Source organism: Culex pipiens, chromosome 1, assembly GCF_016801865.2.
Source record: "Culex pipiens pallens isolate TS chromosome 1, TS_CPP_V2, whole genome shotgun sequence".
Lineage (NCBI taxonomy): Eukaryota > Metazoa > Arthropoda > Insecta > Diptera > Culicidae > Culex > Culex pipiens.
In genome coordinates, this window is record NC_068937.1 from 806441 (window position 1) to 831195 (window position 24755).

Sequence of the window (24755 nt, forward strand, 5' to 3'; positions counted from 1 at the left end):
TTATAATTTCCTCGAGTTCTGGTTTTTTTCGGTTATGAGCTAATCTTAATGTTTTTTGTAAGAGATTTTTCTTTAAGATTTGTTGGCTGTTTGAATTTTTTGAGCAGGTTATGAAAAATGGTAAAAACAAATCTTTGAGAATTTGTTCTTTTATTGCAAGAGTAGAAAAATATTTTGTAATGCAAAATTTTATCTTTCTACATAAATTAAAGCCAAAATTATGATTTTTGTGAATTGATACTAAATTTATAATTGAAGGGGGGAATGAAGGTCTTGAAAATAATCCAAGGGGGGAATTGGTCGAAAAAGGTTGAGAACCGCTGCACTAGAGTACTTTTTGATTGCAAATTTGATTTTACATCGAAAAATGAAGTTGAAAAATTTTTGCGACCAATATTTCGATTTTTTGAAAAAATCAGTGTTGATTCGAAAATTCGAAAATAACTCGGTCAAAGATTTTTTGCACAACCTGAAATTTTCGGAATAGTTGGCATTTTATGTCCCCTAAAACATATCAAAAAAATAAAATAAAAATAGTGTTTTTTTGCAAATCATGTTTGGTGACAAAAAGTTAAATAAAAAATCACCAAATTTTTTTTACCGTGTATCATGTTTATCAGTGTAGTCCATATCCATACCTACAATTTTGCCGAAGACACCAAATCGATCAAAAAATTCCTTCAAAAGATACAGATTTTTAAATTTTCATACATCATTTTTGTATGGACAGCTGCCAAATTTGTATGGAAATTTATATGTACAAACTAATGATGCAAAATGGCTTCTTTGGGCATACCAAAGGCACCAAAAAATTTTCAGTCGGATTAAAGAAATACAAAAATTAAAATAAAATAAAAAGAACGATTTCGTAGAGAATTGCTCACCTATAACTTTGCCCAAGACACCAAATCGATTTGAAAATCTTATCTAAAGACACAAATTCTTGAACATTTTTTTGTAAAAAAGTACATACAAAGTTTCATAAAAATCAAAAACCAATTAAAAAAAACAGGAAATAAAAACAATTCAAGTCTCAAGAAGATATTAGACTATGAGAACCAAAAAATACTTGTTTTACAATATTTTTTTATTTGCATAAAATATTTTACAGCCGTTATGCTTTTGGAATAAATAAAAAAACGAATAGGTTTGTTTGTTTGCGAAGCGTTTTTGGTTTGTGTCTTGGCTAGATTGTTTGTTTGTTTGTAAAGGTCTAATACCTCCTTTAGAGAATTAACGTAATTTTATTAAAAATACCATGCGTCTCCTTCTAAATTTAAAGACACTACAAAATCAAAGGAGTGGCATGGTGCTCGAAGAAAAAACATGAATTTAATCGTCCAAAACACTTCGATTCGCCTAACAACACACCAAGCGACCGTATTTCAAGGAAAAGCCTCGAGAATCTTTCAGGATTAGTGAGCTAAAAATATTTCCAACGCCAAAAAGCCATAACCTTGGGGCAACCCCCTCCTTATTGATATTTCTTCCTCCCACGCCCACACTTAAGCCGCCGATGATTGACGACTTTTCCATAAACCTTCAAAGAGACTAATCTCCCAGCCTTAGCCATAAACCGCAGCAACAAAACACTTACTCTGTCCTTCTCGTTCTTCCTCAGGTAAACATCAGCAACACCTGGACGCTGCCCCAGGACGGATTCACCGTGTTCTATCGCTACTTCCGGGACAAAATTTCCTGGTTCGAGGCGGATGCCGTCTGCCAGTTTCATCATGCTAATCTCGTCACAGGTGAGTCGGGCCTCGTTTTCCCCGTGTAGTCTACCTTCGTGGACTTCCCCAAACTTGCTTTGAAGTGACTTTTGACTGTTTTAAACAAAGGAAAAACTGTTATCCTCAGAATTGGAATCGAAAACTGAACAAATTTGTGTTTTTTCTGTTTTTTTGAGTGTTTGTGTGATTTTGTGTGAGTTTTTGTGAGTTTGTGGGGTTTTGTGTGATTTTGTGGGAGTTTTTGTGAGTTTGGGTGATTTTGTATGAGTTTGTGGGGTTTTGTGTGATTTTGTGGGAGTTTTTGTGAGTTTGTGGAAGTTTTTGTGAGTTTGTGTGATTTTGTGTGAGTTTGTGGGGTTTTGTGTGATTTTGTGGGAGTTTTTGTGAGTTTGTGTGATTTTGTGTGAGTTTGTGGGGTTTTGTGTGATTTTGTGGGAGTTTTTGTGAGTTTGTGTGATTTTGTGGGGTTTTGTGAGTTTATGTGATTTTGTGTGAGTTTGTGGGGTTTTGTGTGATTTTGTGTGAGTTTTTGTGAGTTTATGAAATTTTTGTGATTTTGTGTGATTTTGTGGGAGTTTTTGTGAGTTTGTGGGGTTTTGTGTGATTTTGTGGGAGTTTTTGTGAGTTTGTGGGATTTTGTATGATTTTGTATGAGTTTTTGTGAGTTTGTGTGATTTTGTGTGAGTTTGTGGGGTTTTGTGTGATTTTGTGGGAGTTTTTGTGAGTTTGTGTGATTTTGTGGGAGTTTTTGTGAGTTTGTGCGAGTTTCTGAGATTTTTGTGATTTTGTGTGAGTTTTCTGAATTTATGCAAGTTTATTTGAGTTTGTTGAATTTGTATGACATTTTGTGAATTTGTTTTTATCAGAAAGATCAATACTAAATCGCTAGTGATTAAAGATTTTTTTATAAAATAAGAAAACCCACAACCCCGTAGACGAATTTGGCAAACTCGTTTCTTCCGATGAAAAGCTTGTCTCTAGCGGAAGGGCAAAACTGTCACCAAAGGCAACACGTGCCACTTTGGCGGAGCCTCCGTGGGAAAGATGCCATCGAAAATTTACGCTCCCAAAAGTGACGCGCGGCAGCTGAAAATTCTATGCTAATTTTGAAGCCAGAGAAAACCGTCCTCCTCAAGAGGTATGCAAATTTTGGGGGCGGCTTCCACCAAAAAACAAAAGACACTTTTCACGAGGAAAAGTGGAGAAATTGATAGTTTTCCAGGCTGGGAGCAGTTTCCAATAAATAAATCTGCACTAGCTTCGACCAGCCAGCGAAAAAGGCGAAAAGTGAAGACTGTTGGAGAAACAATAAATTTAAATTGAATTTTTGTTCAACGTCCAGGGACGCTGGCATCTGTGGCGCGCGATGTTATACTTTAACGGTTATGAATGGTACTTTCTGTGTGGCATGTCGTCCGTTGAAGCTGGTATCTATAAAATGTAGTGCAGCTTGTTGTATGGGTAACCAAAAGCTTGAAGATGAAATTGTAGAACGAAATCGTTGAAAATTACCTTTAAATTTGTTTAAAAATCCATCAGAGTAGATTCACACTTCCTTTATAGAATATAATTAACTCTGAATAGGGTAATATCAAAACAATTGACATTGCTCAATGAATTGAATAACTGATCCCTATTGATAACATTAAAACAACAGCAAATAATAACATTTTAATATCCCTATTGTCAACCGTCCTCTCCTCCAAAAACTACCACCTGCGCCACAATTGCAGCACAGACAAACGGATATGAAACCAAAATAATGGTAACAGAACAAAAATTTGTACCTCAGAAAGCATGTAAATTTACATGTTTTTCTGTATGATTGGATTTTTTCCACGAAAATACAGGTGAAATTACATAAAACAGAGGTTATATTACAACACCAAATTTTATATTCTTTCAAAATTATACTTTGTTTACTGAAAAAATGTTTACCTCAAAAACCATGTAAATTTACATATTTTTGTAAATTTACATGTTTTTGACCTTAACACTCTCTAAAATCACACCTTGTTTTTACTTAAATAAACATTACAGTTTCGAGGTAATAATACACATATTATATCGGGTAATGTGGACATTGTTAGTAACAGAACAAAAATTTGTACCACAAAAGCATGTAAATTTACATGTTTTTCTGTATCATTTGATTTTTTTCACGAAAATTTAGGTAAAACTACATAAAACAGAGGTTATATTACAACACCAAATTTTATATTCTTTCAAAATTACATTTTGTTTACTGAAAAAATGTTTACCTTAAAAAACATGTAAATTTACATATTTTGGTAAATTTACATGTTTTTGACTTTTACACCCTGTAAAATCACACCTTTTTTTAACTTTAATAAACATAACAGTTTCGAGGTAATAATACACATATTATATCGGGTAATGTGGACAATGTTAATAACAGAACAAAAATTTGTACCTCAGAAAGCATGTAAATTTACATGTTTTTCTGTGTGATTTGACTTTTTTCTACGAAAATTCAGGTGAAATTACATAAAACAGAGGTTATATTACAAAACCAAATTTTACATTTTTTCAAAATTACACTCTGTTCACTGAAAAAATGTTTACCTTAAAAAACATGTAAATTTACTTATTTTGTAAATTTACATGTTTTTGACTTTTACACCCTCTAAAATCACACCTTTTTTTTACTTAAATAAACATTACAGTTTCGAGGTAATAATACACATATTATATCGGGTAATTGTTAGTAACAGAACAAAAATTTGTACCTCAAAAAGCATGTAAATTTACATGATTTTCTGAATGATTTGTTTTTTTTCACGAAGATTCTGGTGAAATTACATACAACAGAGGTTATATTACAACACCAAATTGTATATTCTTTCAAAATAACGCTTTGTTTACTGAAAAAATGTTTACCTCAATACACATGTAAATTTACATATTTTTGTAAATTTACATGTTTTTGACTTTTACACCCTCTAAAATCACACCATTTTTTTTACTTTAATAAACATAACAGTTTCGAGGTAATAATACACATTTTTTATTCTGCATGGAAAAAGTGATAAATATGAAAATTCACGTACATTTTTCTGTGAGATTGCAGTTCATTACATGCAACTCCCAACCAACCCTTCGGGGCACAACTGCAAAGTACAGGCAATTATTCGCTCATTTTTCGTTCATTATTATTAAAACGAGCGCGCACAAAAAGTTGCACAACGGCCACCGCTGCAGTCAATATTTTCACTGAGGAGAACGAAGCAATGTTTCATCACACCACACACACACACAAAAAGTAAAACGAATAAATATTTAACAGTTTAATTAAAATGTTGCCATTGCTCGGCGTCATCGTTGGCGTCGTTGTTTGTGGACGCCAAGCCACGCTTGATGTAAAACCCACCCAGCATCCAGAGAAGCTGAAGCTGAGAGGAAATCCCAACTCCCAGAAAGCGGGGAGAGTTGAGGAAAGCATTCCCAGAGCAGAGTGGTATTTTGCCCCGGAAGGCAGCCCCCGGAATGCAATCTATTCACTCACTCGCTGGAGTCCTGGATTAATAAAGAAGCCTCGTTGACGACCGGGTTTTAGAACGGCAGCAGCAGCCTTGCCCCCTCCCTTTCCTACAAAGTAAAGCTGTAGAAGGATGATTTTCTTCTTGATTAACTAGAATCAATGGAGGCTGATTTGTTGGTATTGGAATCGGCTTAAAGATAATTATTGGAAGTGAAATCGTTATTGACTTTGAACAAATTTCAAAAGTACAAAAGATCCCTCTTGCACACAAAAGCCCACAAAAGCGCACACGATCACACAAAAGCTCACACAATCCCACAAAAGCATAAACAATCACACAAAAGCACCATTAGCTTTAAAATACAGTCATGCCTTGGTTAAGCACGGTCCAGTGTTTAACTGAAGCACAGTAAGCACAGAGCTTAGGGACCATCCATAAACCACGGCTATATTCGTATCAAAAATCATGCAAACATCAAAAATTTATAGTGTTTTGGAATCGGGATGATGTCAGCTATCCATTGCATTTTTAATTACATGAAAATTTTCACTAAAATACGTATTTTTCCTGTACTTTGAAAATGCTATGATTCTCGAAAAAAAAACTCAAAATTATTGTTAATGCAATATGGGTATCAAATGATCGGAATTTTTTCAAACATTTCAAAAGTAATACCATTTTTATTGAAAACAAGCCTTACCCGACAAACTTCGTTCTGCCTTTTTTCGTTTGTTGACGTTTTAGCCTTTTTGCTTATTCAGCCTCCTGTGATCAAAATTTGATTTTACGTAACTTTTTCCATACAATTTGCCGATGCTCCGGAATCGGTTCCAGAGTGGCCAAAGTGTCAATTAGTTAGCATATAAACCTTCCCTGGGCTTATACGAACCCAATGCAGAAAAAAGTGCACCGATCCGTTGTTCCGTATTGAACTGATTCGCGTTCGAACAAAACCATCGAAATTTTTTATACATATGCATATACGCATAAATGTCCCATATGCAAAAACAGCAAGCTGAGAAAAACGCATTTGAAGTTTGTCCCATACATAAGGCTACGTGTTAAGTTTTCACGAAAAAACTGGATTTCCTCCTGATTTCTAGAACAAAGTTCTGGATGTTATAGGCTCTTTTGAAAGAGCACACAATTTTGAACCAAAATTTTCACAAAACTCCGTATTTTCGAAAAAGTACTCAAAATTTCAGTTTTTTACAATATGGATGTCAAACGATCGGAATTTGTTCATACATTTCCAATGTATTAACATCATTTTTGGAAAATACTTAAAATTTTCACAAAACTACGTATTTTCGAAAAAAAATACTCAAAATTTCAGTTTTTTGCAATATGGGTTTCAAACGATCGGAATTTATTAATACATTTCGATGTAATAACAATTTTTTTGGAAAAAAAATCAAAAAAATTCACAAAACTACGATTTTTTCGAAAAAAAATAATCTAAATTTCAGTTTTTTTACATTATGGGTATCAAGCGATCGAATTTTTTCATACATTTCGAAAATAATACCATTTTTATTAAAAATACTCAAAATTTTCAAAAAACTCTGTACTTCCAAAAAAAATACTCGAAATTTCAGTTTTTTACACTATGGATGTCAAACGACCGGATTTTTTTATACATTTCGAATGTGTTAACATAATTTTTGGAAAATACTTAAAATTTTTACAAAACTACTTATTTTCGAAAAAAATACTCAAAATTTCAGGGTTTTTAACAATATGGGTGTCAAACGATCGGAATTTTTTAATACATTTAGATGTAATAACAATTTTTTTGGAAAATACTCAAAATTTTCACAAAACTAAGTTTTTTTTTGCAAAAAAAATTGAAAATACTAAAAAATTTCACAAAACTTACTATCTTCGAAAATTACTCGAGATTTTAGTTTTTTACAATATGGGCATCAAACGTTCGAATTTTTTCATACATTTCGAATGTAATAACATTTTTTTTGAAAATACTCATTTTTTTTACAAAACTACGTATTTTCAAAAAAATACTAAAATTTTCAGTTTTTCACAATATGGGTATCAAACGATCGGGATTTTTTCCTACATTTCGAATGTAATAACATATTTTTTGAAAACACTCAAAATTTTCACATTTTCGAAAAAATACTCAAAATTTCAGTTTTTTCACAATATGGGTATCAAACGATCAGGGTTTTTCCCTACATTTCGAATGTAATAACATATTTTTTTGAAAATACTTAAAATTTTCGTATTTACAAAAAAAAGCTCAAAACTTTCAGTTATTATTACCCATTTATCCCATTATCATTTAAAATCTGAAATTTTGATATTTTTTTCAAAAATACGTAGTTTTGTGAAATTTTTAAAGCTTTTTTTAATGTTGCTTTACAACCAAAATGTATGAAAAAATGCCGATCATTTGAAATCCATTTTGTGAAAAACTGAAATTTTGAGTATTTTTTCGAAAATATGTAGTTTTGTGATAATTTTGAGTCCCGATCCCCGATCATTTAATACTCTTAATGCAATCACAATTATTTTTAGTTTTTTTAAGAGAAAAAAATGGCATTTTCAAAATACAGGAAAAATACATTTCTTGTGAAAATTTTCCTGTAATTATAATTGCAATAGATAGCTTCCATTATTCCGAATCCAAAACACTAAAATTATTTGATGTTTGCACGATTTTTCATACGAAAATAGCCAATGTCTCCCATATAGTCAAAATCCCATTAGCTCTGTGCTTCAGTTATGCATGCTTCGGTTCTGCATCCCCGCATATGCGGTGCTAAACTAAAACGTTCAATTTCCCGTCCCGGAAAAAAAAAATTCCCGGGAATTCCCGGGATTTCCCGAAAAATAATATTTCCCGTTCCCGGGAAATTTGTAAATTTCCCTGGAATTCCCGAAATTCAAGCGAAAGTATAAATTTTCTTAACTTTTAGACACTTTTTTTTATTTATATAAAAAAATGAAGGAATTCAATTTTATTTTATTCAATTCAATTTACAGTTCTCATTGAACTTTGTCAGACCGTCTAAAAATTTCAAGTCAAAGATTATTCCAGATGATATTATTTTCTTAACCATCCACAACTTACGAAAGTTATTTCAACCGAAGTAATTTATTAGGCTGAATCATGAAAAAATCATTTAAAAAAATACTTTTTATTATATAAAGGGTTAACAAAAAATGCAAACATCAAAAATTCACTCCTAATATTTGAAAACATTGAATTGTGATTGCATAAAAATGGTATTTCAAGAGAAGAAGAAGATTCTGATGCTTATCTATCTATTGATGGCCCTGAACCAGTACGATTTGTCCTGGAAAAAAATACCGGGATGAAATTTTTTTCTGCATTTTTCAATCTTTTTGTTTCAGTTAAATTTTCAATATTATGTTTTATCATATTCTCTCAAACTGGTCACAGAGGTTTGGAAAATGGATTTATTTTACTCACTGTCCAAATACTGTGATTAAAAAATAATACCTACTTTTTGACAAAAAAAAACTGATCATATTTTTTTATATTTTGTACGAGTTGAAAGACAGCTTAGCAATAAAAGCTAAGCAAATTATATATTCTCTTGAAGTTGTATGCTTTTTTACAAGCAGTCAAGGCATTAATAGATCCTCACGCTTATTTTTACCATTTAAGTTGCTATTCTATTCAATTTTATTGCAAAATATTAATAATATTAATCAAAACCAGGATTAGAACAAGTATCGATAAATTTCAAATTTCCCGGGATTTCCCGGGAATTTTGTAACCCCGGGAAATTGGACGCTCAATGCCAAACCGAGGCATGACTGTAGAAAATTTTACTAAATTCACTCAATTCCAAATCTTAACTTGCTCTCCTACCACAAAAAAACCCCTTTGGCACAATGTTGCTCATTTCACAACCAAGCGCACAACACACACGATTGCTCGCTTTCCGGATCACTTACTTCACCACTTTAAGGTGTATCCTTCGTCTGTGGGTTGTACTCTTCGCTTCATAAAACATCTACCCACCTCTCTCTGCATACAATTTGAAAGCAAAAAACAACGAATGGAAAGCTTCGTTAGCCACCCACATGTGGTTCGAGGTGGAAACAGAAACAAGTCGAGCTCACTTTTTAACTGCAATGAGAAGCATTCATGGGGAAATTGCCCGAAACCAGAAAATGAAATGAGCTTCAGTAAATTTTGCGAATGGAGACCGTTTAAATTTCTAAATTTGTGACGACTCTTTTTTTTTTGCTGAGATTTTTTTCCCATTTTCAATTAACCGAACCCAACCAATTTTCGAACTCGTCCCCTCCTCCACTCGCTAAACAGTTTAGTCAAATTGACCGAAAGAAAGCGAACCCTCGGTTCGGACACTGCCAAATGGACCTAAACTAATAAGCCAAACCGTTTTTCAACTTCCTCCTCTTCCGCCCTCAAAATGGCCACCACAAAAGTGCTCGTCGGGTTGTTTTTTTTATCGACTTTTTATCATAAATCCTCTTTTGAAATGATTCCGGACCCCCGCTTGATTTGGGTGGGAAACACTTTGGGAGGGAAGTGACTCAATTTCGGAGCAAACCCCTCTCAGTTACGCACTTTTGCTTGCTTGCCCTCCGGGCAATCAGCAGGATCGTTTTCCGTCATTGGAAGAATAGATAGGGACATCTTTGTTGAATCCACCTAACTGAATTACAACCATTTTTGATGACTTTTGTTTAAAATCTCAGAATTTATTTTTCACTTATCGAATATTATCTAATCTTATTTATTTAATCTTATCAAATCTAATTTAATAAAAAAAATCAGTATAGGGATTTGGAAAACTGAAAGTGTTGATGCTCCACTTTTTAAAGAGGATAAGGGAAAATCTCCACGGCACCAAACAATAAATTTCGCTTGACGAAATCGCTTGGACGAAATCTCAACAAATGTCAAACGCCCCCTCTCCCCCCTAGCTACGCCCCTGTCGTCAAAAATGTTTTTCTTTCCCATCAGAAACAATTTGACGGAGCATTTCTTTGGCGAAAGTATTTTGCGCTCAAACGTGAAAAACGGAGGGGGTAGGGCATAAAAAAAAGTGCGGAAATATAATGGTTGATGGATTGTCGGCAAACCTTTTCTTTTCTTCCTTTTTTTCCCCCCTTCTTCCAAATGAAACCGGAATCGCCGGAACGGCGGAGGTTATGTTTGCCGGGTCGGGAGGAGGAGGAGTGTCCGGGTTTACATTACCATACCCCCTAATCCAACCTTCCTCCGGCGATGACGACGAGCACTGGACGATAGTGGGGGCAATATATCGGGTCAATTTGAGCAAATGTTAGGTTAGGTTCATTGTTTGTCCCCCACCCTCTCACGCACACACCCTGGTGGTGGGTTCTTAAAACGCTCCCGTGCGCGCATGATATGGCGGATCATTTGTTCCCGTTGGACACTTACGAATGGTGCTTTTATGACCCCGTCAGGTTCATGACCGTGATGACCATTGGCGGATTAAAAGGGAGGGTTTTGTTAACATTTTTGTCTTTTCTTTTTGTCAATTTTGTCAATTTTGTCAATTTTGTCAATTTTGTCAATTTTGTCAATTTTGTCAATTTTGTCAATTTTGTCAATTTTATCAATTTTATCAATTTTGTCACTTTTGTCAATTTTGACATTTTTGACATTTTTGACATTTTTGACATTTTTGACATTTTTGACATTTTTGACATTTTTGACATTTTTGACATTTTTGACATTTTTGACATTTTTGACATTTTTGACATTTTTGACATTTTTGACATTTTTGACATTTTTGACATTTTTGACATTTTTGACATTTTTGACATTTTTGACATTTTTGACATTTTTGACATTTTTTGACATTTTTGACATTTTTGACATTTTTGACATTTTTGACATTTTTGACATTATTGACATTTTGACATTTTTGACATTTTTGACATTTTTGACATTTTTGACATTTTTGACATTTTTGACATTTTTGACATTTTTGACATTTTTGACATTTTTGAAATTTTTGACATTTTTGACATTTTTGACATTTTTGACATTTTTGACATTTTTGACATTTTTGACATTTTTGACATTTTTGACATTTTTGACATTTTTGACATTTTTGACATTTTTGACATTTTTGACATTTTTGACCTTTTTTTCATTTTTGTCATTTTTGACATTTTTTACAACTTTGTCAATTTTATCAATTTTGACAGACATTTTTGACAGTTTTTTTTTTTTTACTTTGGGACATATTTAAAACTTGGACATTTTTGACATTTTATTTTGTTTTGTTTTTTTACCCGCATAGAGTGTTTAAACGGTCAGAACACTCAAATCCAAAACCATTTTCCCAAAAGGCAAAAAGGATTCACAAACCGCATCTATTGTTTTCTCTCACGCGTACCAAGGTCCAAATCCTCGTGGGAAAGAAAAAAACTCGTTGGAATTTATTGGGACCAGATTTACATCACCAAAAGGAGCCAACGACGGCCAACACAAAGGATTTTATCTAAATTGAAATTTCCTTGGCAACCGGGATTCTGGCTCAATTTTCGTTCCAAACGAAAAAAAAAAAACGAGACAAAACAAACTTTCAAATGTGCACAATTCTGGGAATGTTTTCGAGCGAGAACGCACACACACAAACACGCCACATGTGACACACACACAACAACAACAAAGACACTTGCAAAAGAATGGTGGGGGGAAAACGTCTATGCAAAAGTGCATTGCTGCCAGTTCTTCTGGTGGAAGTGAAATGAAATTGTTCAACCTCTCCGCTCGTTCCACCATCTTTGTCTCACTTTTTGTCGTCGGCATAGTTTTGGTCCTGTCAGGATGTGCCACCAGCATTTGTCTGCTGTCTTGTGCAATTTCTCTCTGCGGTGACATAAATTTCAATTATTTCACATATGCGTACCACAGTCACACTCACACATAGTTACCCTCACATTGCACTGGAACACTGAATTAATGCACGCGTGAACCATAAACCCATTCTAAATGGAGCCTTGATAAACTTCAAGCGCGTTTTGCATGCGCTCCTAGGGTGGTCGCGGTAGCCTGCTTGGTAAAGGCGCGCGCTTTTGGTGATCGCGAAGACGCGTGATCGAATTTTATGAGTGGAAGTTTTTTTTCTTAACACAATTTAAAGTAAATTTTTATTCGAACTAAGCCACCCCAGAAATTTTTCGTAACCCACAAATGTTTCCGCTCAAACGAGCAAATTGGTAATAAATTAGCAACAAAAAAAAACTATTTTATTCGCGCACGCTCACACACACAGCTGTACAAAACAGGCAGTTGATTAGATTTAATTAAACACTCAATTCACAATGGAAAATTGTTTCTAGATAGTGTGTGTGTGAAATCACACACTCACACAGCCATTCAATTTTCGAAATAATCTGTCGATGAGAATCGCAAGCGCGCTCTCGTGTATCAGTGTATGTGTGAGTGTGTGAATGTTTGTCCAAATTGAAATTGGATATTGGTGATTGAGAGTTTGTTTGAATAGTTTTTTCAAATTGTGCAAATTAGTCGGTTTTTGGAGCGCACGCGCGGGGTAGACCAAATGTGGCGGTGGAAAGCAATTAATATTAATTAAATAAATTTGATCATTAGCGAGCCGATAATGGTGTGCTAATTGATTGCACTTGAGGGGATACGGACACACATACACACGTTAGAGCGGAAGAGCGAATTTGTTAGGTGGTTTGCTAGTTTTGTCAGAATAAACACTTTGAAATTACGAAGCGAGCTCCTAAGAATTATGACTTCCAGCTTTCAAGCCAAGATTACAATTTGAGTTTACGCGTAGTTTTGTAAAATCTGGAAATACAAAAATACAACAATATTAAAATACTTTAATACAAAAATACTAAAATACTAAAAAAACTAAAAACTAAAAATCTAAAAAACTAAAAAACTAAAATACTAAAATAGTAAAATACTAAAATAATAAAATACTAAAATACTAAAATACTAAAATACTAAAATACTAAAATACTAAAATACTAAAATACTAAAATACTAAAATACTAAAATACTAAAATACTAAAATACTAAAATACTAAAATACTAAAATACTAAAATACTAAAATACTAAAATACTAAAATACTAAAATACTAAAATACTAAAATACTAAAATACTAAAATACTAAAATACTAAAATACTAAAATACTAAAATACTAAAATACTAAAATACTAAAATACTAAAATACTAAAATACTAAAATACTAAAATACTAAAATACTAAAATACTAAAATACTAAAATACTAAAATACTAAAATACTAAAATACTAAAATACTAAAATACTAAAATACTAAAATACTAAAATACTAAAATACTAAAATACTTAAATACTAAAATACTAAAATACTAAAATACTAAAATACTAAAATACTAAAATACTAAAATACTAAAATACTAAAATACTAACATACTAAAATACTAAAATACTAAAATACTAAAACACTAAAATACTAAAATACTAAAATACTAAAATACTAAAATACTAAAATACTAAAATACTAAAATACTAAAATACTAAAATACTAAAATACTAAAACACTAAAATACTAAAATACTAAAATACTAAAATACTAAAATACTACAATACTACAATACTACAATACTCAACTTTAAAAAAATGATAAAAAAGGGAAAATAAAAAATAAAAAATAATACTGAAATTTGCGAAAATGTTTTAAATGGATTTTATTTCTCGGATCATAAAATTTAGGTTAATTTTTGCCCATTTTTTTGAATCGCATTTTAACAACAAAAATGACAATATTGAAAAAAAAATATTAGAACGCTCGATCTTTCAAAAATATTTTGTTTAAAAATTGTAATTTTGGGCAAGTCAAATTTTGTTGCGGAACAGAAAACAAAGTTTAATTTTTCTAAATTCGAACCATTCTACAGGATCCAACTTTCATTGAATACGCAAAATTTGGTGGACATATACCACCTCATTAAAACTTTTTAATTGGACGTAATATTAAATGTTTGGCCCTTTTGAAATGTAAGTCTTGATTTGAAAATTTTGAAAATATAGTTTTCGAAAAGATCGGAAAATTTCACAAATTTTTCATATATTAACATTGAAAATCGGACCATTAGTTGCTGAGATATCGACTTTGAAAAATTGTGGGTTGTTTGGGTGAGACTTAGAAAACAACAATTTTCAATATCTCAGCAACTAAAGGTCGTATCAACAAAGTCCGAAGAAGCAAAATATAGAAAATTTTCTCATCTTTTCAAAAATATTTTTTCCAAAAGTGTGCAAACATGTGCACTAATTAAAAAAAAATGAAAAACTGCGACTATTTTCAAAAAAGTCACCTAAATATGGATTTAACTTGAAAACGGTGCACTTTATCAAAATTTTACTAAAGTACTTTTTGATTGCAAATTTGATTTTACATCGAAAAATGAAGTTGAAAAATTTTTGCGACCAATATTTCGATTTTTTGAAAAAATCAGTGTTGATAAAAAAAATCATAACTCGGTCAATGATTTTTTGCACAACCTGGAAATTTCTAAAAGTTGGCATTTGATGTCCTCTAAAACATATCAAAAAATAAAAATAGTGTTTTTTGCAAATCTAGTTTTAGTGACAAAAAGTCAAATTAAAAATCACCATTTTTTTTTACCGTGTAGCATTTTTTTCAGTGAGGTCCTTATCCAGACCTACAACTTTGCCGAAGACACCAAAGCGATCAAAAAGTTCCTTCAAAAGATACAGATTTTAAAATTTTCATGCATCATTTTTGTATGGACAGCTGCCAAATTTGTATGGAAAATTATATGGACAAACTTATGATGCAAAATGGCTTCTTTGGGCATACCGAAGGCATCAAAAAAGTTTCAGTCGGATTAAAAAATACAAAAATTAAAATTGAAGAAAAAATACCGATTTCTCTTTCTAAAAAAAATGTCAAAAATGCCAAATGAATTTTGAAAGCGGCAACACTGCCAAATGGATTTCACGCTTAACTTTTAAAAATAGCTTATACCATTTTCGGAATTCATCTCATCAAAAATGGCTTTTAAGTAAAAAAAAAAAACAAAAAAAAATCATCCTAATCCAGAATGCAAAAGAAATGTCTGTCTCAAAAAATTTATCAAATGCCAAAAACTGGGCCAATATGTTTTTAATTTCTTTTATAAAATTCATGATGAATACATTTGATTATTACAAAACTTTATTACCAAAACTCAATGTTTTCCGAAAGCTCCCAAAGTCATGACCAAAACCCAAATTTATCAACAGTGTTGCCAGCCCCAACAACACAACAAACGTTCCGCACCACATGGCATAATTTTTAAGGCCATCTGTGACCACACGCAAGCCACACCGAAAAAAAAAACACACTCCAAAGCTCTCTGTATTGCCCACTGAATCTATAAAATAAACCCCTCTCTTTTCACATCCACTTGGTGATGGAGGTGGCTCACTCTAACCGGGTTGTTTATAGGGACCAATTTTTGCCTTTCCCGTTTGTCGAGCACAACAATTTTGAAGGGCCAAACACGGAAAAAATACGTCAATTTCGGAATTCGTGAACTATGTTCACACAATTCACGATTTTTAGTAGGGACTTTTTCTGCAATAAGCCCTTTTACCTTCTCCTTCTCGAGTAGTCCACCCATAAAACTCGCCACAAGTTGATACACATGCACTCTCTCTCTCTCTCATCGGTGCAGTATATAGAGACATCCAGAACCGACCACACCGCCATGACGATGGCCACGACGACACTGCACGACGGGGACGAGCACATTCCACAGCCCGCTTGGAGCTTCGTATATCTAGTTTTGGCCGGAATATGTGACCGTGTGGGAACCCCCTCCCTAACCACGAGAAAGTTTGCCACCCAATTGTGTGGTTACCAGATTGTGAAAATTGCTGCTGGCACCACTGCACTGAATGACAGTTCAAACTTTGTGTGTGTGTGGGTGCGGTTTCCGGAAAGTTTAATGTCAATCTGGTGGCTGAGCGCGAAAGTTTTGTACCATCATCAGTTAATTTGTTATTGCTGGCAACCCTGTCCAACACAAGTTGGTTGGCCAAAGTTGCACCCAGCATCCTTCTGTTCCACATTCGCCGGGCCCTAACCTTAGTTCGTGGCTATTGCATTTTCTCATACTTTATACCCGCGTTCACACTGCAATGTCTACCCCCTCGGGGGAGGAAAGATTTCGCTTCTGTCTTGGGTTGCCACCGTGGTAAAATTGTGTCAAGGATGTGCACGTGTGGTTCTTATATGAATAAAACCACCACAATTTAAGATCAATTTAAACGATTTTTTGGGTTTCTTTCCGACAGCGTGCAATTCTGACGTTTATGCAAAGCAGCAGGCTGGGCGAGGTGTCATGGCCTCCTACACCACACAACTGGCCTGGTTCCCATAAAAACAGATAAAGCGAAAACAGGTCAGACCACTCCACTGTGAAATTGATGTTGCATCCCCCGTGCCCCACCCACCCCAAACTTCTTTTCAACCGGGTAATGACCAGCTTGTTTTTCCGCCTGATCGGTTCCGGATGGATGCAATTTCTGACGTGAAGGAGGGGGCAAGCGGGTGAAAATCTTCTTACATCAAGAACAAAGCATGCCCAGTTTTTGTGTCTGTCTCCCGGTCGGAAACGTGCAAACAGGAGAGAAAATACTGTGTGCCGAGGTTCACAAATCACTAAGCGGATTATCATAGTTTCCGGGGGGACCAGGAGCAAAATCGATTCCTTTATTTTTTGTCCCAACCGTTCCCTGGTTGTGGAACGTAGCAAGCCATGAAAATCCGACTCTTCACTTGTTACGATGCGGAAGCATCGTCGCTCGTGCAGTATAGAGCCTACTTTGATGGGGATTATAATTTGCTTCAAAATGCTGTGCCCTTACTTTTCCAAAACGAACGCACGAGTTCAATTTGGCCAATTTTACTCGCAATCTAAATATTTGTATTCAATGGAATCAATCTAATTTTCCGAAGGGCAGTCGTGAGTGCGTGTTACGAAAATTAAATTTTGACCTAGCCGCCACACCTGCTATCCACCACGTTGTGGCCCAACCTTGGTCGAGTATGCTGCGCTCGCGACGAGCAATTGTTTTGATTCAATTTTAACCCGCATGATATATGCATGAGAGCCTTGTTATGGTGGTTCTAGGCTGGTGCACTGTTACAAAGATACACATTATTTTTAAACTTTAAGCTAATTATTAAAATTTTAATATTAAATTCATGCAACTATTTTTCAATGATTCAAGAAAAGAGAAAATAGAAGATCTGGCAACCCTGTCAAAAATTATACATAGTTGATGGATTTTTAAAAATTTGTTTTTATGCCTAGTCTTGAATAATTTAATTAAAATACTGAAAAAAGAACCTAATGTATTGTAAAATCCAATTTTCATTGAAATTGAAATAAGTTTTGCAATAGATTTTAGAGTTGTATTAATAATCAAAACATACTATGCAATCAGTTTATGAGAACTATTTTCGTATTTTTGAAAAAAAAAACTCAAATTTTATGTTAATGTAAAATTATCGATTAATTCGACAGAAACAAATATTTCCTTAAATTCCTAAAAATTCATGAAACTTTGTTTTTTTCGAAAAAATACTCCAACTTTATGTTTTTGTACAAACAAAAACTGCTGGAATGGAATGGTGTTTCATTTGCAATTTCTAATACCGTAAAACGGGGTGACTTTGATAGTCGGGGTGACTTTGATAGGTTTGAGATTTTTCCGCAAAATGAAGATTACAAATTAAATACGTACGAAATGGTTTGGAATCATACTGACCGTGGTAAAGAAGTACTCAAAGTACCTCAAGAAGAACTTTTCATAAAATTTTGAAAAGTTTAAATAGTAAGTTAACTATTATTAAGAAAATGTTGATAAAAGGCATTATTTCAAACTTCTCAAATTGTCATGATTTTCTCAATGAACATGATTTTGAATCGGAAAAAGGAATGCATTTTCGGGTTCTTTGGAAAATTTTCCACTAGTAGAAGGTAAAATAATTTTGTAAACGTTAAATAATAAGTGTTTTTGAAACATAATTAAAAAAAACTCAAAATTTATAAGCAATTTCAGTTGAACAAATTTCATATAAAATGTGAAAACTTGTGATTCGTGCTTCAAATTAAGTTTAAAATGCAATATAAATCAATAATTTTATGAACAATACAAATTTCAGGCGAAATTCCGACTTTTTAACAATTTTACCTAAAATTTATATGTATTTTGTTAAAAAGCTAATAAACTTAGTTAACTAAATATAAACATTGATTTTTTTCTTAAAAACTATATCAGCAACCTTAGTGATGGTACATTAAACGTAAAAATAAAGTTTGAACACCATTAATATGATTTTAATAAGAAAAACTATGACTATCAAAGTCACCCCGGAATTTTAAAAAAGAATTTTTAACGTAACTATTTTTCTAAACATTAAAGAAAGAACATTTTTTCAGAAATAGTGCATGGACTTTGTTTGGCCTACCCCAGTACATGTTTTGAAAATAATAATCTTGAGAAAAACCTTTCCAGTTGGGAAATATTCCAAAAATAAATTGAAATCCTATCAAAGTCACCCCGGTTTACGGTAAATTTTCATTGTATTATTATTTTCAATACTATATTAATGTTATGAAATTTGAAGTATTTTTTTTAAATACACTGTAATAAAAATAAACGATATTTTATGAGATTTTTATTTTTTATTTTATTGTTTAAATTTAATTTGAAAAATGCGGAATGTTATGTTTCTCCTAAAAAATAAAACAATAATTTATTAAAACTATGTTTTTAAAAACTAAGCTTATTAAAAATTTAAGTATATGGTTACCAAATGAAGGGAAATTTTTCAAACATTTTAAAAGTTATAATGTTTATTTGTGAAATCAATTGTTTTCACAAAACTACTATTTGTTGAAAACATTTTCAAAATTTGGTTTTTATATATGGATTTTGAATGATCGGCAATTTTTCAAACATTTCGAATGAAGTTTTCTTTTAAAATGCTCAAAAAATTTCCCGAAACTACGTATTTTTGAAAAAAATATTTAAAATTTTCCTTTTTACAATATAGGTATCTAATGTTTGGGAATTTTGCATAACTACCAAAAATTGCATATAATACTTTTTTGAGAGTACTCAAAATTTTCGCAAAACTTTGTTTTTGTGCAAAAATACTAAAAAATTGGTTTAACAATATGTGTATCAAATATTCGGAAATTTTGCATAACTTTCGATAATTATACTGTTACAAATAATAATCTTTTTAAGAGTAGAGCAGTTCTCTACGGAATCGGTATTTTTTCTTAAATTTTATTTTTTGTATTTTTTAATTCGGCTGAAACTTTTTTGGTGCCTTCGGTATGCCCAAAGAAGCCATTTTGCATCATTAGTTTGTCCATATAATTTTCCATACAAATTTGGCAGCCGTCCATACAAAAATGATATGTGAAAATTCAAAAATCTGTATCTTTTGAAGGAATTTTTGATCGATTTGGTGTCTTCGGCAAAGTTGTAGGTATGGATATGGACTACACTGAAAAACATGATACACGGTAAAAAATAATTTGGTGATTTTTAATTTCACATGGCAATATCTCAGCAACTAAGGGTCGTATCAACAAAGTTCAAAAAGCAAAATATAGAGCTCTTCAAAAATATTTTTTTCAAAAGTGGGCAAACATGTGCACTAATTTAAAAAAATGAAAAACTGCGACTATTTTCAAAAAAGTCACCTAAAAATGGATTTAACTTGAAAACGGTGCACTTTATCAAAATTTCACTAAAATACTTTTTGATTGCAAATTCAATTTTACATCGAAAAATGAAATAGAAAATTTTTTGAGATCAATATTTCGATTTTTTGAAAAAAATTGTATTGTTTCAAAAAATCATAACTCGGTCAAAGATTTTTTGCCCATTCTGGAAATTTCTGAAAAGTTGGCATTTGATGTCCTCTAAAACATATCAAAAAATAAAAAAAAATAAAAATAGTGTTTTTTGCAAATCAAGTTTTAGTAACAAAAAATGAAATTAAAAATCACCAAAATTTTTTTTACCGTGTATCATTTTTTTTCAGTGTAGTCCATATCCATACCTACAACTTTGCCGAAGACACCAAATCGATCAAAAATTCCTTCAAAAGATACAGATTTTTGAATTTTCACATATTATTTTTGTATGGACAGCTGCCAAATTTGTATGGAAAATTATATGGACAAACTAATGATGCAAAATGGCTTCTTTGGGCATACCGAAGGCACCAAAAACGTTTCAGCCGGATTAAAAAATACAAAAAAAAAATCGAATGACCGAAATCTCAGAGAATTGCTCAGTACTCAAAATTTTCACAAAACTACGTATTTTCGAAAAAAAATACATTTTTTATATTTATGATATGGATATCGAATGATCGGAAAGTTTTGATACATTTGATAGTAATGCTATTTTATTAACTCAACATTTTCAGAAAACTACGCATTTTCAAAAAAAAATACTCAAAATTTAAGTTTTTAAAATATTGGTATGCAATGACCGGAAATTTGCACAACTTTAGAAAGTTTTAATACTGATTTGAGAATATTTAAAAAATTTCGCAAAACTACGCATTTTCGATTTTTTTATTCGTTTTTAAAGTCACAAACCTTAGGATAATCGTGGCCTTGGATAATCGAGACTGGGCGTTTTTTTTTTCGATTTGAAAAAAATTACATTTTGGGTATGTTTTTGAAAATAGGTAGTTTAGTTTTTTTTTGTATTTCAAAATTTTATTATTACTATCGAAATGTATGATAATATCCCGATTATTTGATACCCATATTGCTGAAAACTTAAAATTTTAGTATTTTTTCGAAAATACGTAGTTTTGTGATTTTTCTAGTATGTATTTTCAAAAATTGTGTCATAACTGATGAAATGTATGCAAAATTCACGATCATTTGATACCCACATTTTACAAAACAAGAATTATGACAATAACAAATTGAAAAAAAATATAAGTTTGTTATAAATTCTGATATTCATCCAAAATTAAATTATTTTTTTAACGTGTAAATCAGTTCAAAACTGGTGCGTAAACAATAAATTCGTATTCACCAGTCGGTGCAAAATTTCTGTCCAACTGATATTTCTCCCCACCCTTTCTTGCCAACAAACCAAACCAGACCCTCGAATGAGTGATTGCCCTCGTTTCCCCCAATCACTCAATCATCCCAATGTATCGACGAGCTCGAACCGTTCTCGATTTTGAAAAGGAGAAATATTCTGCGTGATACTACTAGCACCAGGACGACTCCACCTAGCAGACGGATGCTGATTACCTTCCGTCTCCGTTGGCCCCCCGTCCACCCCACCGGCAGAGCATTTGACGATCTGCTTGATTCTGAATGCTGCCAATCATTTGGACAACTCCGTACTCTGTGTGGTGGGCAAAAAGATGAAAGTAACTGGAGATGTCTTTCTTTCCATCGATTGCGCCAAACGAGATCAACTTCACAGAGCAATTGCTTCGTCTTGAATCTAGACTGTTGATGAGCGATACCCCTTCAAACAATTGTCTACCAACCTTACCATTTTGAAACGCTGATTATTGGGTGGAATCTGAAATTAAGAAAAACAAAAGTTGATAAAACTTGCCAAAATTGTAGTAAGCAGCATGTTTTGATTTGAGAGGATTGCAGCCTGGATTTCGTCATGTATATGTGATGATTTTTCAAAACGGGTTTCCTAAGAATTGATTAGTTGGAAAGAGTTGATGCTCCACTTTTTAAAGAGGATAAGGGAAAATCTCCACGGTATCCCAATGTGAGTTTCGATTGGAGTTGAAGTTTAAATTTATCCAAGACTCAAACCAGAAAAGAACATTTTTATTAGAAAATGACAAAACGCATAACAAATCTTGAAATTTCTGAACTGTAGACAACTTTCAAAAGTCTCAGCCCCAACAATTTCGGGGGGGAACCTACCCTATGACAACCCAAAAATCCGCGCCAGAAAGGCAAGGGAGCATTCTCCCCAGACGCTAGTAAAACCGTAAAGTACAAAGATTCACTCCCTTAACGACTTGTACGTACCCCCGCTCGGTAAAAATGAATCCCGAAAGTTCCTTCGCACCGCGGAGCTGCTGGAAATGGCAGAGAAATGTGAGCTTCCCACATCCATCCCCGGGTATAGTTGTAAGGCAAATATGCTCATATTTCGCCACCGCCACCGCTCTATGCTGTTTGAATATGCAAATCAGTGGCAAAGTATTCTTCTGATGATGGCTTCTTCTCTCCGCGAAGTAACTGCGAGTGTTTGAGGGAATCTCATCCAATATTGTCGTCGTGTGTCTGGAAGTTGTACTTTGGAATTGTTTCGCGCCACTTTTTTTTGTTGCGATTCTATCTGGTAAAGTTTTTGCCCTCTCGTGTTAAGTGGCAGCATTCTCATAGAACGAATCAAAATATGGTATCCGAGGAAACGATGCAAAATGGTACTCAATTACATTCAAAAACATGGATATGTGTGTTCTTGAAACGATGGATCAGTTTGAAGAAAAATGTAGAAGAGTTTCATGCGATGAAAATATTCCAACATATTGGTTTGTGTCTAGGGTTTGACATTTGGAAACAGTGTTGCTAGTCTTATTTTATTTTTTTTCGACAAATTTACAATTTTGTCAATTTTGACAATTTTGACAATTTTGACAAATTTGACAATTTTGACAATTTTGACAATTTTGACAATTTTGACAATTTTGACAATTTTGACAATTTTGACAATTTTGACAATTTTGACAATTTTGACAATTTTGACAATTTTGACAATTTTGACAATTTTGACAATTTTGACAATTTTGACAATTTTGTCAAATTTGACAATTTTAACAATTTTGACAATTTTGACAATTTTGACAATTTTGACAATTTTGACAATTTTGACAATTTTGACAATTTTGACAATTTTGACAATTTTGACAATTTTGACAATTTTGACAATTTTGACAATTTTGACAATTTTGACAATTTTGACAATTTTGACAATTTTGACAATTTTGACAATTTTGACAATTTTGACAATTTTGACAATTTTGACAATTTTGACAATTTTGACAATTTTGACAATTTTGACAATTTTGACAATTTTGACAATTTTGACAATTTTGACAATTTTGACAATTTTGACAATTTTGACAAATTTGACAATTTTGACAAATTTGACAATTTTGACAATTTTGACAATTTTGACAATTTTGACAATTTTGACAATTTTGACAATTTTGACAATTTTGACAATTTTGACAATTTTGACAATTTTGACAATTTTGACAATTTTGACAATTTTGACAATTTTGACAATTTTTACAATTTTTACAATTTTTACAATTTTGACAATTTTGACAATTTTGAGTTTTATTTTCATTTTTTTTCGACAAATTTTTGTTTGAAATTAAATTTGTTTATTTTTTTCATATTTCTAATTTGGGCATCAGCTAACAATACCCGGTGGCCGGCAGCGAAATTATGGGAAAGTATAATTTTCCTTTCAATGTGTAACGTTCTCGTTACAAAGCAAAAAGGGCATACGTGTCTGCTGATCGGAGCGATAGTGTCGAAACGGCGCTAAGCATGCAAACATACATTTATTTGTTTCACACATACACCCTCGCACACACATACATTCATCTGACTCGTTTGCATCTTCTTCCGAGTGCTAGAAGCATTTTTCGTGTAGTAGCTTTCAGAACAAAAAAAAAGCTGCAACTTGCAGTGCAATGCAGACGAAGGTAATCACATCATTTTCGTTCCGGAAAATTTGTAAAATCTCCCCGTTTCCACACACACTTGGGAAACAATTGCAACAGACTGTGCGAGAGGGGGGGAAAAAAGTGCATTTCCCTCCGTGCAATTGAATAGAAAAGCAGATGATTCGTTATCGAAACCCCGTCGCAGTCGTCGTCGTTGTAAGGGAGAAAACACAACACACAATAACGGAAAGTGCTTCTCCAATTGCAATGGGAATTTCTCTCTTTCTGGAAAATGGCTATCGTTTGCTCGACTCGCAGCCCGAGGTGGAATTGCATGTGAAATAAGCACCGCAAATAAATTAGTTTTATCGTATTGTTCTGGAGCGATCTGGATGGTGATGGTTGCCAGGAGAATTTTACGTTGCACTAGATTAACCCTTTCGATGAAAGTGTAATTTTTTTTTACAACAATCCAGGAAAAAAACGAATTTTGAAATTTGAACTCTGGCCACGAAGTGACCCGAAAGCATTGGAAAAAATAATGATTATTCCAAGACTATTAACGATTTTATGGATTTTATTCATGATTTCAGTATTCCCTTCAGTATTCATTTAATGGATTTTATTCATGATTTCAGTATTTACGATTTCATTAATTCTATTCATGATTTCAGTATTTACGATTTCATTAATTGCATTCATGATTTCAGTATTCACGATTTCATGGTTTTTATTCATGATTTCAGTATTCACGATTTCATGGTT

The 24755-nt window shown here is 32.7% G+C and overlaps 1 protein-coding gene and 1 long non-coding RNA gene across 2 annotated transcripts in view; one reads left to right on the forward strand and one right to left on the reverse strand.

The window, feature by feature from the left end:
• LOC120422526 (uncharacterized) overlaps window positions 1-24755 on the forward strand; it is a 153620-nt gene that overhangs the window by 102003 nt on the left and 26862 nt on the right. Inside the window, exon 2 of the mRNA XM_039585984.2 lies at window positions 1622-1751. Within this exon, the coding sequence (XP_039441918.1) occupies window positions 1622-1751 (130 nt within the window). The remainder of the gene's footprint in view (window positions 1-1621; window positions 1752-24755) is intronic.
• LOC128092475 (uncharacterized) overlaps window positions 21316-24755 on the reverse strand; it is a 122450-nt gene continuing 119010 nt past the window's right edge. The window contains exon 3 of the long non-coding RNA XR_008211802.1: window positions 21316-21862. This is a non-coding gene — a long non-coding RNA (uncharacterized LOC128092475). The remainder of the gene's footprint in view (window positions 21863-24755) is intronic.